General features: G+C 39.2%; 1 protein-coding gene across 2 annotated transcripts in view; it reads right to left on the bottom strand.

The window, feature by feature from the left end:
* The window catches only part of eml3 (EMAP like 3), a 59,729-nt gene that overhangs the window by 4,632 nt on the left and 38,394 nt on the right, over positions 1–16,703 (bottom strand). For both annotated transcript variants that reach the window (XM_073474790.1, XM_073474789.1), the window contains 12 exons: positions 16,173–16,293; positions 15,646–15,795; positions 11,560–11,629; positions 11,320–11,430; positions 9,696–9,791; positions 5,962–6,096; positions 5,155–5,293; positions 4,329–4,480; positions 4,098–4,223; positions 1,809–1,940; positions 1,588–1,655; positions 275–363 (listed from right to left, as the gene is read on the bottom strand). In XM_073474790.1, the coding sequence (XP_073330891.1) occupies positions 275–363; positions 1,588–1,655; positions 1,809–1,940; positions 4,098–4,223; positions 4,329–4,480; positions 5,155–5,293; positions 5,962–6,096; positions 9,696–9,791; positions 11,320–11,430; positions 11,560–11,629; positions 15,646–15,795; positions 16,173–16,293 (1,389 nt within the window). The remainder of the gene's footprint in view (positions 1–274; positions 364–1,587; positions 1,656–1,808; positions 1,941–4,097; positions 4,224–4,328; positions 4,481–5,154; positions 5,294–5,961; positions 6,097–9,695; positions 9,792–11,319; positions 11,431–11,559; positions 11,630–15,645; positions 15,796–16,172; positions 16,294–16,703) is intronic.

The raw sequence follows: 16,703 nt of genomic DNA, 5'->3' as shown, positions 1-16,703 counted from the left end.
AGAATCTGGATCAGTCTAAAAGCCTGAGAAACTATATTTCTGTTCCAAGAAAATTAAATCACGTCTTAATATTATTATTCTTGGCTCCATAAAGTTACTTCTCTTCTCATTGATTGTATCTCCATTTGTACTGCCAGAAGGTGGAATATCAGTGGATTTCTAAATAAATAAATAAATAAATACATACATACATACATAAAAAACAGCTGTAATTTCTGTAGACAGAATTCAGACGGACGTTACAGACAATATGGAGCTGACAGTGAACTCTGACCTGGTGAGTATCTCATGACAGACAGCTGCTCGTTCCCATCTATGGACTCAGAGACCACCTCTCTGGTCAGCAGGTCGAGGACCATCCACCTGTTAGTGTTACAGCGGGACGAGAGAGGTTCATCAGGACGGAGGCAGACAGATAGAGATTCATCACAGCAGGAACAGCTGGAAGCTCATTTGTTATAATTAAGTTTAATAAAAGGTAGAAGTGCTCTGAGGTCTTTTCAGTCGCATCTACTTAATGGCACAGACTACAGTATATACTGTGCCTTCTCTTCTCTTAATGTAAACTACATTTATTTCATTGTATGAATAGTTCAACATGTTGGGACATTTTTTTTATTATATTAGAAACTGATATCAACCCTGTCTCTGTATTTTAACACTGCACTGATCAATATTTTATATGACTACACGTCATGATGATCCCACAGAGAGTCACAAACACATCTACAGTTCCTCTCAGCTCTGCAGAGCTTTTAGCTCATCGTTTTGGTGTCGTTTCCAGCAGCAGCTGTCTTTCAGAGAAGAAGACAAAGCCACCGAACACTGCCTGCTCAGCACCAAACAGCAGACAGACACAGTTAACAAACAGCTGGTGAACATGTGAAGCATCTAGCTGCTAAAGAGCCAGATATTTTCTGATGAGTTGGTGGAGACCAAATCAGAGCTAAAAGAGTGACTATTTCACAGAAAAAATTGCTCTGTGTTGGCTAGATGTGTAAATAGCCAACTGTGATGGTGTAAATATGTCAGATGTTGAAAGCCAAGGCATTCTCAGGACAGATGAGATATGTAATCCCTCCAGCGAGTTCTGGGTCTGCCCCAAGGGGCTCCCTTTGGACGTACCCTGAAAACCTACAAAGGGAGGCGCATCCTAATCAGATTCCTGAACCATTTAAGCTGGTTCCTTTTGACGTGACGGAGCAGTGGCAAAGCTTCTAAGCCTCCATTTTCATGAACAGAAAAAAAAAGAAAAATTAACTAAATTGTTACTGCTTTAGGCACGGAGCTGCAGTCAAAACAGTCAAGTCTAGGTTAGCATTGAGTCTAGAATTAGGTTTAAATGTTTGCTGAAGCTGCACTAACATCAGGCTGAAATGCATCTGAACAGCTCACTCTTGGAAAGAAAGTTAATTTTCCCAAAATGTTGAACTTTTCCTTTGAAATGTTTCCCTTATTATATACTGCATCTGATTGTTAAAATGATTGGACCTGTCGGTCAAAGTTAAATACTTTCTTTCATTATCTTATGTTATCATTCTCAGCTCACAGATTGCTTTAAGCGTAACAGTGCTGGGACTTAATTACCTTCCTGTGTTGAGGCCGACTGAAACCACTGATCCATTAGGGCAGAAACCAGCACACAACCCATAATCCTGTCAGAGACACACATGACTAGTTAACACTATGCATCAGCATCAGAATCAATATCGATGTGTTGTATTCAGATATACTGTTAGTCAGCTGAACCATATCCTGATTGTAAATAGAGGAGTGCATAAAGGAAAGTGAGGATGAATGTGTCCTACCTCCAGGGTGATGCACCAGTCCAGCTTGTGTTCCTCTGTGTTCCACAAACACACCTGCCTGTCATGACCACAGGTGAGGAAGATGTTCTGAGAGGGGTGTGTAGCCAGCCCCCACATCTCATCTACATGACCCTGAGACACACACACACACACACACACACATTAATTCAAATGTTTTCATTAATGCCCTTAAATCATAATTATAATAATCGAATTATAATCTGTTTTCTTAATCCGACCTTTAAACCTTTCCTGGCATGGGGAGCTGAAATAAAATATGATTATGTAAAAAGACCTAATCACTTCATTGGGTTGAATTTATCAAAATAATACCAACAAATCATTTTCATCCAAACCGAGGGAACAAAACATCATCTAGTTTGCAACAAACCAAGCCATCAGAAGCTGTAATTTGCAAATATCCTGAATGCAATGAACAACAGGCTCAATAGGTATCACACAGATAGAAAACCTTGAAGTCAACACTACACAAATGTAACATTACGACCAGTAAAATAAGAAAAAAACATTTAAAAATACGTTATTTGGTCCTACATAAAAAGTGAGTGTGACAGATCTTCCTAAATATAGCTTCTAAACCCTTTTTAACATATTTTATAAAGCTTACTTTTTTGTCCTTTGACTGGCTGTAATGTTACATGTGTACAGTGTTTTGTGTCAAGGTTTACTATCTGTGTGATACCTATTGAGTCTGTTTGTCATCAGTTTCAGGATATTTGAAAATTACAGCCTCTAAAGGCTTGGTTTGTTGCAAATTAGATGATGTCATCTTGTTCCCTGCATCTGACCAAAGTTTAATTTTAGTTTTATAGCTCACACATATCCTTTTACAATTTTCTAAGGAGAGTAAGGGCTAATTACAGTTGTCTCTGTTGTCTAGCCCCATTTACACAGCCTGTTCAAGGCGGGACTGTTGTTCTTTTACTTCACCTCACTATTTTGTATACAAAAAACAACAAAAATTGAGTCATTGTTGTTCCGCCTCTGAGTTGGCAGCGGAGGTAGTAGCAGAGCTGAATCGACGTCTGTATAAAAAGAGGACAGAACAGGGGTGTGACGTCTGTGGTAATATTGTGCAATCGCTGTGTAAAAAGGGCTGATGTGTTTGTGTCACAGAGACAGTGAGAGGGGCAGAGTGAAACAAAGCTCTGCACACAGCTCTACAATGTAATAAGGTTTTACAAATTTTAGGAGCATCTGTATTTTTTAAGTTATTGAGAATCATTCCGTCAGGATCTCTAAATACTCTGGTATACCTTAACTAAGGTATAACCTTAACCCAAAGCCTACCGCTCCCAATTTTAAAATAGCAAAACTATGTCAAAATCTGTTTAAAAACTCTCAAACCACTGATGCAGTATAATCCATACATATAGTCACACAGCATTTATAGTCTAGGTTACGCTGTCACCTGCTGGAGATCCCACTACACTACAAAGCAGTCAAACTGACCTGTCATACTGCTATACCAAAACCAAAAAAAAGAAAGAAAAGAATGGTATCAGCTGTGTATCGACCAATACTGCTTATAGACCATCTGCAATCAGTACTGGCTGAAAGAAAACATGATCAGGGAATCTGTATTCGATACCATTTTTACATAAATAGCCATTAAATTGGCACAATGTCATTTTGGAGAATAAAATCAAAAGTCAGAATTTGAATATTTACATTATTAATGAGGTAATAAAAAAAGTGAACAAACAAGCTGTTCTCAGAGGAAAATAAGGTCCTAGAACACTGTTTGAAGCTAGAAAGGTGGCAGGGTCTGCCACATACACACAAACAAAGTAAAACAGTATAAATTGTGTTGTCCTTTAAGGTCAGTTTGTTTATTCAGTTTATTCGGTCATGAAAACAAAGAGAGTTTATTTATTTAGTTTGTTTAGGCAGAAAAAGATCAGCCAATGAAAATCTTTCTCTGCTCATTAACATTTCTTCAACAAAACTACAGAGTGCTCCTTTATTGCAGACTATACATTCAGTAATGATCTCTCTCTACTGTAGTTTTCAGTGATAGTGGTGGGGTCAGCCATTCCTGAATTGGATATAAAAAAGCCTTCACATGTGAGAGGGACTATCGGAGAACAATGCAGCATGTAATCCAGTGTTGCAGTGTTATTTTATCTCACTGGTGTCAGTCTCACTGTTTGCTGGGGTGAGTTTAATTGTGAAGAGGTCAAAAGAAACACTTAGTATTTGTCACAGATGTTGGTGCTGACCAGTTGCTGACAGTTACCACTGTTCCTTTAATGCACATCTACATACCTGCACTATAGCCACAAATCCGTCTGAGAAGGTGCCTCTGAGGACGGCATTACGGGTCGTACCAACCAAAAGTTCCTCCCCATCCACATCTGCAATGGTACGGACTGCCCCGTAGTTTTCTGGAATCTGTACAAATGATCACATTAATCAACATTCTTGACGTGCTGTTTGAATGTAACATCACAGAGCCCTCCACCAGCAGCATCACACACACATACAGCTGTGGTTCACCTCACACTCTCTCTCAGGTGCCAGGTCAGCGCTCCAGCGGATGATCTTACGGTCTTTCCCTCCTCCACTGAGCAGACCTCCACCCTGCAGCGTGCAAAGGGTGAACACGCTGCCTTCATGGGCTCGGGTCTGTCGCATAATCTGGAAGGTCTCTGTGAAATCAAAGACATTTAGAGCCTGTTAATCAGTTTGTATGGAGGCAAATGAGGGCCAAAGTTTGGTCAATTTGAAAATGTCGGGGGGGGAAAAAGACAATTAAAATATAGATATATATAGATAAATATTATTTTTCATATGAAATTAGCCAAAAGAATATTTCAGAAATAAATCCAAAATACATTTCAATTAAATGCACAGTATGTAATTTCTGCCACTTGGGGTCTCTCAGTCGGAACAAAACAAAAGATGTAAGTTCAGTGTTAAAGAACCGTGATGAAAGTCTATCTGATCTGTCTCAGGCAGAAAGGCTCACAGAAAAGGTGATCATTAAAAGTTTTTATGTGTTATGTTTAGGCATGTTTGTCGACTTCTGGTTCTTTGGGTTTGATCATTATTGGAAACATTTGGGATAGTCCAAGTACACAACTCAACAAAATATATAACAAAGGCCGAGCCATTCATCGAGACATTTTAATGCAGAATTACATATTGTGTCTTCTTTTTCATGGTTCTAGGGTCTATTCTTCACCTTCCAGCTTTATTTGAGCTTTTCATCTAGTTTTGTTATTGAAGCTGACTAAACATTTGACCCCAATTTGTCTCCACAGAGGTTAACTTCATATTGACATTTCATTTGATATAGTGTATATTGATCTACAGCACTGACCTTTGGCTCCTTTACCGAGTGTTTTCACATCTGCAGCTGATTTTCCCCAAGTCAGGATGTTTCCTTCAGAGTCTCCGGTGAGAACGTCTCCCGTCAGGCTGAACACAAAGCACTGGATGAACTTGGGCTTCTTGTATTTCTGAAAAGAAAAGGAGAACGATTTAAGATAATAATTTGATATGTTGTTAGGACAGGTATCGAAAATAAAAATTTGTTTTACTATAATAACACATTTTAAGTTATTCAAATCTATGATGGTATATCAACTTTAAGTCAGATTTACACCTTCGATAAATCTAAGTTTAAATTGGATTGTTAATTATTCTTTTGGATTTGTTGTCTATATCTATACTAAGTTCAATATTATAGGCAACTGGACTTCAGTCTCAGTTTCTTGAAGGCCGGTTGGGTCAACAACCCACAGGTGGCCCTAACGGCTCTGAAACTCAGAGCTCACATGTGTCCTTAACGACTCTGTAAGGACACTCCCACACAGAGTTTAAAAGCCTGCAACTCCCCTCCAGTTAGTTAGAACTGAAGAAGCCTCTTGGATGAGAGGTGACACGTCTTCAAGGAACTGAAACACGTCCAGTTGCCTACAATACAGCACCTAGATTTACCATGACGTGGATGACTGAGAGCCTTCATCAACATGTCTATATTTATGCTCCTTACTTCCCTTTTTGGCCTCAAATTGAGGAAGTTGCAAACTTGATCTGTTTGTACTTACTCATACCCTGACACAAGCATTAAGGGAACTACTGATTTGAAAGATGCAGAAAATTGGAAAAATATTTGTTGTCTTACTCCAAAGATGCCTTGTTTCTTGGTGAACTGTCCAGTGTTGAGTGTCCAGAAGTACACGTGGGATTTCCCACAGGTGATGATATTTGTACTGTCACTGGGGTTGAAATCCACAGCGAACACGGCCTCGTTGGTACTCTGAAAACACAACAACACATACAAACACCTGTTTAGCACTATTACAATGTTAAATGATCACTGCATCAGGAAATGTGTGGCAGAATGTGAATCAAGACCACTAAGACTAAGTCTTGTGTCCTACTATCTACAATATATGTATATTGTAATGTGAATAATGACACAAACAAGGGAATACAAAATGGGAATATACAGAATAAATAAAGACATTTTCACTATAATGCAGATTTATTAGTTAGGAATATTAGAGGTCAATCTGCCAAATTAAAACATATACTGAGAAATAAGTACGCTGGAGAAAAGAATTGAGATTACCTTTCAAAATACTACTACTACTCTACAGACAGGAAAAGTTGCCATTGGGGGAAATATAAGTTTCAAGTTTCAGTGCTTCAATTGAAGAACCTTTGTGCAAAGTGTACGAGTGTATATTCCCTGGTTTTGTTATGGTGCCTCAAATTTCATCACAACACACTGTTGATGTTCCAAAATGAGTTCATTAAACACATGCTTACATTTTTTTCTATTTGCACATCCAGTAGATATGGAGCAATGTTGGGATTCATTTGGAGTTGTGGGCAGTGTCTAAGAGCACTTCACTCATCTTTGATAGCTGCACTATTCCATATTTTTATATAAACAATGGATCAAATGACTACGTGTCATGTGAAAGAGGCCACTTGTTGTAAGGAACCTACAAAGAATTATACAACTCTGCAGCTGGGCTTTTTAGCCTCATTTAGATGAACAATGCTTCTAATGGTCATGCTTCCAACATCTAAAGATTATTGGTAGTTTGCCTCTCTAAACTACATGGCTCTACCCAGATGTCTTTCTCTGTTTTCTTCTTCACACACAAACCAACTTTAAAGGTGCATACCACCGCCTACTATATCCGAGTGCTGTGCTTGTTAAGTTATTGAAAGGTATTTGGCTTCATATTATCTGCTCTATTTAACAGCTGGAATTTCACCAATACTGATAAAATGCTGAGAACATAAATTTCCGAATATTGGGCTAATGATTTGTCCATCCCTTGATCGTGCATCCCTATCTTTTAGCTCATTGTTTTGGTTTTACTCGCAATAACTTAAACTCAGCCTCCTTTCCAGCAGTATTTGGTAGAAGCAGACAGGACATGACCAAATTACAGCCAAAGTTAGTCATATGTTTGGTAATAACTTTGGCAGTGTGACAAGGTGTTATTAAATTAGATGTTGTGTTTTCACTTTGTTCTACTGTGAAGAAGTGTTACAAAAAATCCAGACTGACAGCAGTAAAATTAATTTTAAGTTAAATTTGTGCAACTCAACCCCAAAGAGAACTATGAAGGATTTTTTGCCACCAGGCACAGGCACACTAAATATATATACAGTCCCAGTGGCAGGGTTTGGGTGACCATGTGTACAGTATGTACAGAAAGTACAGAGGCATCGTTCCTACACAAAAAGCTCCATTCATGGCTGTGCTGTTAAGTGGAATACGGACTATTCCACTGCTGTGGAGAGGGGAGGGGGGTATAATTATCTTGCTCCTGTTGGATGAACTCGTATGTTTATACAGTGTGGGTCAGTGTTGCCCTGTCCAGCACTGAGCTGCTTGCCCACACTCAACCATATACACTGGATGCTACGTTACACAAAATATACGTTCTTGCACAAGCCCATTAAATTCTTGACTTGAGAAGATACAGTATATGAGTTCAAACGCCCACCTATGCATTCCCACTGCAGCATTCGAGAACACACACACATACACACAGCCGGACAAATTCACTATATAAAATATTTACACTGTTGCCATGACAGCCGTGCTGAAATTGCTCTCAGGGAAGTTGAGGCGTTTTGGGATAAAAGCCCATAAAAGCATAGCAGAGACACCACTGCCATCTTTCCCCCCTTAATCTCTCCAAACAGACCTCCTTTAGAAAAATCTATCTACACATTGAGCATGCAGCCACACTGGGCATCTGGCTGCCTATCTGTGCTTACATTACTGCAGCCTGGCTGATTGTCATGCTTTAGCTCCAGTCAAAGTTTTGCATTGTTTCTGTATGGGTTATGAAAGCCTGTAGTGGTTGATATTTTTATGTCAGATAACATAAAAGCTTCTCAAATTGTAAAAACAGATCACCCCTAAGAGGTCAGAACTGTAATACTAACTATGTAGTTAGTATGAATGTAACTACTGTAATACCTGTGTAGCATTAAGGGGCTCCAGTTTACATTTTATTGTGCAACCCTGTGTTGTAAAATCACAAACAAATGACCTTGATTCCTTGAGAGTAAGATGACACTATACAACAATACAAGTATATTTTCTGTGTGTCAGTCGAGGACACGTTTTCCCTTTCTTAGCTCAAAGACTTAAAACAGGTGGAAACTGCTGGCTTTTTATTATTCTCAGGTCACAGAGCAACAGATTAACTCCACGACAAGCTGACAACACAACATCAAATATATTAGCCCTTATTGCAAGGGCCTGTTTCTCCCTGCTTGATGTTATAATTATTATTATTATGCTGCTGTATTGTATATGATTATGTCATGCGCGGTGTTTACCTTTTATTTATATTTTTAAGCACACTGAGTCCACGCCTATCCTATGAAATGCGCTATATAAATAAACCTAACTAATTAAGCTGTTGTGTCAGATGTGTTAGCAAGCCATCGTCTCTACACCACCCCTCAACTCCTCTTAAACCACAGATTGTTGTTGTTTTTTACCTACTTAAGTATCAATGCCCACATTACATCATATGTTTTATCATTGTATTGCTGAAAGATTATATTGTATCATTCCATTCTTGTAACACAGTCACAGTCTATAACTGTTCAGTGTCAGTCAGATAAGATTATAATACAACAATACACAGTATTTTCTGCTTTAAAATGGAGCTGGTACATATACAGGTAACCTTATTATTAATGGTTGATATTTGTTTATTTTGAACTTGTTGGTTCAACTTTCAAATCACAGTTCTTTCTGGTCACATGCTTTGTTCCTCGGGGCTCTGTTCTTGGCCCGCGTCTATTTTTTATTTTTTTTTACCTCTTAGCCATATGTTTCAGAAAAAATTAGATTCATTGAACTGCTACGCAGATGACATCCAGCTCTACCTTTCCACCAAGCCTGCTTCCAATCACCCGCCTACCTCCCTTTCTGACTACCTACTGAAAATTAAATCTTCTCCTTGTTGGCCATAAATCCACTTTTGATAAACTTAACAGTTTTTACTTGAATATTGAATAACTCTTCAGTGCTTCCTTTCACACATGAAAAAGGTTAGTCCGTCTGCATACTTTCATTTACTTAATATTAATCATCTAGCACCTTCAGCCACTCTGCCCCTGGCCTTTGAAACTCTGTTGCACAAGACATTCAAAGTGTTGACTCTCTCAACCTTCCAATCCCATTTAACATTTTTTTTACTCCTATAATACCTAGTAATTGTATACCATTGCCTTGTTATAGATGTTCAGTATAACTTGGTCTTGTAAGGAGTCCTTGAGAGTTCTGAAAGGCACCTATAATTCAAATGTTTTGTTCAAGTGTTATTTTTATTATTCATACATGTTGTAACTTTGATTGATCTTTACCTTAACTTCTGCATGCTTGGTCCCCTTGTTGCAGTCCCATACCGACAGCATGTGTTCATTTGAATCATCAATCACACACAGGAACGCTCCAGAATCCTGCAAACACCATCAACTAATTTAGTCAAAAAACATGGTGAATTTAGTATCATGTAAATTCTGATACATGATATAACTCATAATTTTCAGTCATGTCATAGTCACCAATCTGCTGCTCTCACTTTCTCTTTTTGACACACACTGTTGTTATTAACCACATATTTCAAATTGCTTCTACTGCCTATTGGAACCATGGATGGGCCTCTTGTTTTCCTAGGGTTTCAAACATACAAATATAATACAGATATGCCATGCAATTTCATTCAGGTTAAATATTTGGTTTAGTCACAGACAGGTCGGGGAGTCAGGAACAAGCTATAGCCAATGAGAACAGACCCTCCCTCTCATTTCTCCCTCTCTCCTCTGTTGTCATCTGCAGCTCAATAAAAGCTTATTGTTTCTATTAGAATACATATCAGTATTTGGTATCAAGAAGGCAGTTTCAGGTTTTCTTCGCAAAAATAATCCTTGCTTTCTGCACATCCTCCTAGTCCATTCTCTCACACACAATCTTTTCTTTTTGTTTTGGACAACTTGAACTGCTTGGACTGCATCATTGCCATGCCCCTTTTGCTGATCAGTCATGTAGTGTGCAGAGCACAATGACTGTAAGACTCAAGATTAAAATGCAGAAAGTTGTGAAGTGTGAACAGCATGGTGATCTGTAGACTTTGAAAGACGTGTACTGTAGCCATGACATTAGGGCATCACTTGAAACATGAGTTAGTGCTTGCTCGGATATGGTGGCACTATACGAAGTAGTGTCATCAGCATAATGTTAAGCTACTCTCCATGAAACTCAACCCTTCCTGTTAATTTCTCACAATAAAAGCCTACCAGGGAAGGAGAGATGAAGCTTTTCAATGTGGAATATTCAATTCAATTTTAAGTGGATGGCAGATTGAAAGTGAAAGGACAGACGAACTGGGCTGTCTCTGCAGTGGAAAGACAAATGAAAAATGGCCGAGTATTCCCATTTGCTCAAAAGTTAGAAAACCTACAGCAACCAGAATGCGCTGCACCACACCAGACCACTAAACACTAGCTGTGGGATGATGTACTGTGGATGGAGTTGGGTCGTGCTTGGTTTTGGCTCATCCGTTTTGAAACAAGAAACCATATGGCGGCTGACTGCTAACAAGCAATAATGTATTACAGCTAAATCCTGTGAGACGCGTCTCTCTCCATCCAAGAGAGAGATATGAGTACGTTTTTTTCTCTTGAGCCAATCTCTATACTCTTCCATGACTGCGGGCATACAAAAGTGAAAGTTTTGTTTGTACAATGAAAAACAACATTTCAGTGAAAAAGTGATAGCAGCAGAGTTGTGAAAATTACATGACTTGTAATTTATCTGAACATCTAGCTAACAGCTAACAACATTGGCTATGGGACAGGGGAAATACCGACCTTTATCAAATAAAAAGTTACCAATCTCACTGCAGGTTAGGCAAATCATTTGTCAAGGTAAATAATTTGTAAATAACTTTTTGAGAATTTATAGTACATGATATTGCAATCAACTTACAGCAAAGGAAAATGCAACTGATGCCACTCCCCTCTGGAAGGTTCCTAAGCCGATCTGCTGCAGGGTGACCAGGGTGGTGGAGTCCCAGATATGAACACAAGGCTGCAGGGGCTAAAACACAAACACACATTTACTTTCACGCTATATACATTAATACTGTAAGCATACACGTACATAAATACAGTATATAGCATTCAAAGATGTAAGATAGAGGATCAAAGTGCATCTGACTGGTATCACCTTGCCGTCTTTATCCACCCCTGCTGTCTGGCCAGACGCCACTCGCACTTTGTCAGGATGGAGGGTGAGACTGCAGGAAGAACAAAAATCATTTCACTAAATAACAAGAAGAGGTTGTACAGGGCTGTTGGATGAACATCTATTTAAATATACTCCCCAGTGGTGACATATTCACATCCAATTAGATCCACCATGTGAAAATGACGAGTGTAGTTGATGGTTAAGTGAAGTGCGGTTTGTAATGTATTTGAGAAATGTTTTTGTTGCATTGGCTCTGTACTCAAGCACAAAGGTAAACTGCTTTCTGCTTCAATGTTAGGATGATTACATCCAATTCATTTGCACAGTGTAGGAATAGTAGCATTTTTAGACATAGTCCCACCAATTGTATGGGAGCAAAATTAATTAATCAAATTAAAAGGTAAGTCATAAAAAACTTTTCTTTGGCCACCGGAGGCAGCAAGCTGTAAACAACTGACATCATCAACTTATAATGGTGAAACATGTTATAAAACAGTTCCCTGTTTACACATTCAGCAGCCATAGAGCAGCTTTAGCATAGTTGGGTTTGTGTCCACCTGATGTAAGCAAGTCCAACATTCACTCTTCTTTCAGCTCTGTTTTTGGTCCCCAACAACTCTTGGCTTTTACTTAGTCTCATTTAACATTTTTGCTCCATGTGCACAAATACATGCAAGCTCAAACCTCTCTACCAGTCACAGTCATAACTGCGAGAGAACTTGAGAATTTCCACACCAATGTTACCTGATTATATTGTTTGATGTACTGTTGTTATCTTATATGTGTTTTTTTCTAAGGTGTCCTTGAGTGCTTTGAAAGGCGCCTTTAAATAAAATGCATTATTATTATTATTAATTTAGAAACTTTAGAGGCGAGGATGGAAAACACAGTGCCATGACATTTTATTGGCCATTTGGTTTGATCACTGACACAGTCAAAGACAGGCAGTTGTCTGAGAGAACAACTATTCTCATGGGGCCATCATGTCAGACTGTTGTGGATTTGTTACGATGAGTGATAACTGTCACATTGTTAATACAAAAATATTTAAAAAATGCCCTCAAAGCAAAAGTGTGCAATTTAACCTCAGCAATTGTTAAACTTGAATTCAATGTGATGGGAGCACACCAAGAAAATACAAGAGGTGTCACTGCCTAAATAATTATGGACTGCACTGGAGGAACAGCTGAACTGTAGCTTGCACCGAAGCACTTTTGGCCTCCGCATATTAAAGGTGGCAAAGTAATGTATTTGTTCTTTTACACAGCCCTCATTTTCTTTATTTTTCTACACATTAAAAAGGCACTTTCAATTCCCATATATTCCTGCCAATACATTAGTGCTGACAAGGTGTCCAAGCCATAAATTATACCCAACTTCCCTGTGAACCCAGTTTTGGGCCACAAACGAAAAATCAGATTTTATGCGCACTAGTAAAATGTGGCATATGCAGCTTTATTCATTCATTCATTCATTCATCCAGAACACTCATACTGTGTGAACATGAAATGTCTTTAAAATAGATTGCAGTCGGTTTGAGATCAGTCAAAAATCTCTGTATATAATTGGATTTGTCTCACTGAGTAGAAGGTTAATGTCTTGACCCTCTGCTAACTCCCAAAAACAAGTCTCAGTATTTTGTCAGGTTGAGAGCCTGATTTCAGGTTGAAATTAAGATTCAGTGAGATTTGTTGCGAAAACAGACATTGCATGATGAGTGCATGATGCCAGACATTAGGCAGTAGGAAAGTCCCCTGCCTCTGGGACCCGATATGAACCTGTTTCCTTAGAACTCTGCTGTCAAAAGACACATCAAATCCTAACTATTGTTTGAGCCAAGAGCTACAGTACAGTTTAGTGGTTACAGTGGTTTAGAGGCATGTGGTAACATGCTAGCGCGCTAATCGCCTCTTCAAATCTCTAGTACACACAGTAAACACTGCACCCGCCTCCAGCAGCCGTATGAAGACCTGGGTTGAGTTCAGGGTTGGGTGAAGCAGAAAATAGCTCTCTTTGTTTGCCCTTGGCATGTTGATATCTCTTAACAGGGTTGAATGGACTTTAAAATGTTTTGACAGATTCTAATGGGCTGCGATGGTTTAAATATATAACAAAAAATTGTAGAGGGTTACAACATTATTACGTTATTATTAATAATTATAATAGTTATAATAGTATAATAATTATTAATAGTAATTATTACGTATTTGTGCTTTTGATTGATATCAGTGAGTGGATATATAGAGTGTCGTTGTTCAAGAAATATAGTATATGGAATGGGGTGGGACAAAATATTGATATATATTGTATTGCTTCCTCTTAAGATACTATTATTGATACATTGGTGCTAAATATCAATATTTTTATTTAAACAAGAAGGCGCTCTACAGATTCTCCTGACAATTTAACTTACCAGAGTCACTACGTCATGACTCCTTGTCGGGGTGTAACGGTACATGTATTCGTCCAAAACTGTCACGGTACTGATGTGACGGTCTGGTGCATGCAGTCAGACAAAGAATACGTCTAAGTCGGTCACAGGCGATCCACACTCCGATCCAGAAGGGGGTACTTGCAGTAATGCAACGCTGTTTGCCAACCGCCACAACAGAAAAAGAGCAGAAGCAGATGACACCAGCTATGCACGGGTTTCCAGTGAACCACAACAGCAGTGGAGAGTGAATGGTAGATAGGATGAGGACGGTGTGTCGGTGTTGTGAGGCAGCTGTACGATATGTGAGTGGAAATACGTCCAACATGCTAACACATCACATCAGACGACATCACCCAGATGTGCCAATAACCGAAGCTAGGCAGAAAAAGACGACAGGAGTGCAAAAACTTATCCCTGCAGCTTTAAACCAGCCTCTAGATGTGAGAGCAGACAGGACCAAAGTCATTACCAAGGCAATTGGCACATATATTTCATCGGCTATGCGCCCATATGCAGTAGTAAAGGAGCCCTGCCACAAGTATTTATTAAAAGTGCTCACAACATGTTACATTGTCCCAACCTGCGCACACATAAGCCAGTCTGTGGTCCCTGCCCTATACAGACGCACACGTTATTCTATTTATTTTGTACTTTTAAAACACAAGCGATGCCAAATACCTTTTGTTTTTTATCAGCCCTATATGAAATTATAAACAAAAGCAAGAGTGCATTCTATTACTGCTTAATACACTACAGGAGGCTGTACTGTACCAACCAACTCAGGGGGGACTAAATGCCACTAGATGGAACAAACTGTAATTTGCACTACTGTCTGTTCAAAATAAATTAGAAGAAACCTAGCATTTGGGATTTGTTGCTTTTTTTCCGTTGTACCGAACCACGAACCCAAAACCGAGGTACGTACCGAACCATGACTTCTGTGTACCGTTACAACCACTAACTCCCTGTGGTGTAACCTTTAGTGAGCCATAGTTGTGTCCTTCCTTTAATCATTTCAACTCCAACTCTTCTGCTATCTAGCAGTTCAGCCTGTTGCCAGTTTATGGCTATTTTACAATGGAATGATGGGAACCATGGACATGGACAAAGAGGCGCCAAGCTAAGACTCTTTGCAGATTTTGTTCATTGTTTCACATCTGTGTGTTACGGTTTGATTCCCACCCATAATATGGTTCATGTTGACAGAACATACTGAGCATTAGATCTGTTCAAAAATGATTGACAGTGATGGTGTAAAACCATCCAAATATCAGAACATTTCAGATTTCACCATCAGGCACTATCATTCTTGTCATACTTTGGGTGATGCAAACATGAAGTAATTTCCCATGGAGTCAGTGGGTTAGCTGTAAGCTACATCTTAGTCCTGTTTTCTAGCCTATCTTAGCATAAAATGTGGAAGCAGGCAGTTTTTATTAACTTTGAACAGAGCCAGGTTAGCTGTTTACCCGTTTTCAATCTTTAAGCTATGCAGGGCTGAACACCTCTTCTCATCTCTTTCTCAAACTAAGTGTCTTTTATACACATGTTCCCAGAATGTTGATCTATTGGCCTAAATTTCAACTTTTCTAATCAGTGGATGCAGTTGCTAAACATTGTCTTGCACTGACCAGCGGACGCAGTCTGTGTGTTTGCGATAGTGGCGTTGTGTGCGGTTGTTGATGTGGTAAAGCACAACAACACAGGCGATGAAGTACACTGCCTCGCCCGATGGAAGGAAGTACAGGTTGGCCCGGCAGTCCCGTCCCCGGTAACCATAGCTGGCATGACAGGGTCAAGGTCAAATTCATTTCATTCATTAAAGGAACAGTTCACCCAACAATGAAAACTGTGTCATTATCAACCAATCTGCATGTGAAAATTTGAGTTTATATGAATTGAAGTGAAAGAATAATGACACTATTTTTGTCTTGTAAACTCTCCATATAACACCCACAACTTCACAGCTAACAGTTAATCTGTGACTGATGCAGTCCTCACAGACACTAGACTATTAGAGAGATATTTTCCAATACAGACAGCGTGGCTTGACTCCAGGAAATGACCACACATTTGAATCAGCGCTGTCTGAATGTAACATAATCCTCATAAATATGAAGGAGAGGCTGAATACTGCTGTGGCATTCTGGAAGGATACACCCAGTCCAGCTCCAGTCTTTCAGAGGGCGGCTCCATCTTCAGGTCTTCATAGTTCTGGATGTTAGAGGGGATGTACATGGTTATGGGCCGGCCTCGGATGAACATTTTGATCGACTGTCCTGGAAGACAAACACAGCAGGGGACCAGGAATGTAGCGGTAATACACAGAGAGGCAGACAGAGACAAGTGTTTTACTGTTTACTTTCCCTTCATGTATCACATTCCAACTTCCACTTACTGCCGTTTATTGTAGATCGTAAACCCTGACCAGGGCCTTTATTTACCAAAACTGCAGAGACAGCCTGTATTATTTGAATATGGGCCTTTGTGTGTGTGTGTGTTTGTTTGGATTTATAATAGTTGCATCTATGACAATTTTTTCATCTGGGCACCCTGATAGCTCACTGCACTGTACTCACTCTTCCTCCTTCCTTGAGTTAATCATAACTTGCTATATTTACTATTTCTGACAAAAAATTTAAGAAAAACCTCAGAACTGAGCTTCAGGTCAATGTTTTTGATCACAAGA

Source organism: Pagrus major, chromosome 10 (genome assembly GCF_040436345.1).
Source record: "Pagrus major chromosome 10, Pma_NU_1.0".
Taxonomy (NCBI): domain Eukaryota; kingdom Metazoa; phylum Chordata; class Actinopteri; order Spariformes; family Sparidae; genus Pagrus; species Pagrus major.
Note: the sequence above shows the minus strand (reverse complement) of the source record. Positions and strands in the feature narration are given on the sequence as shown.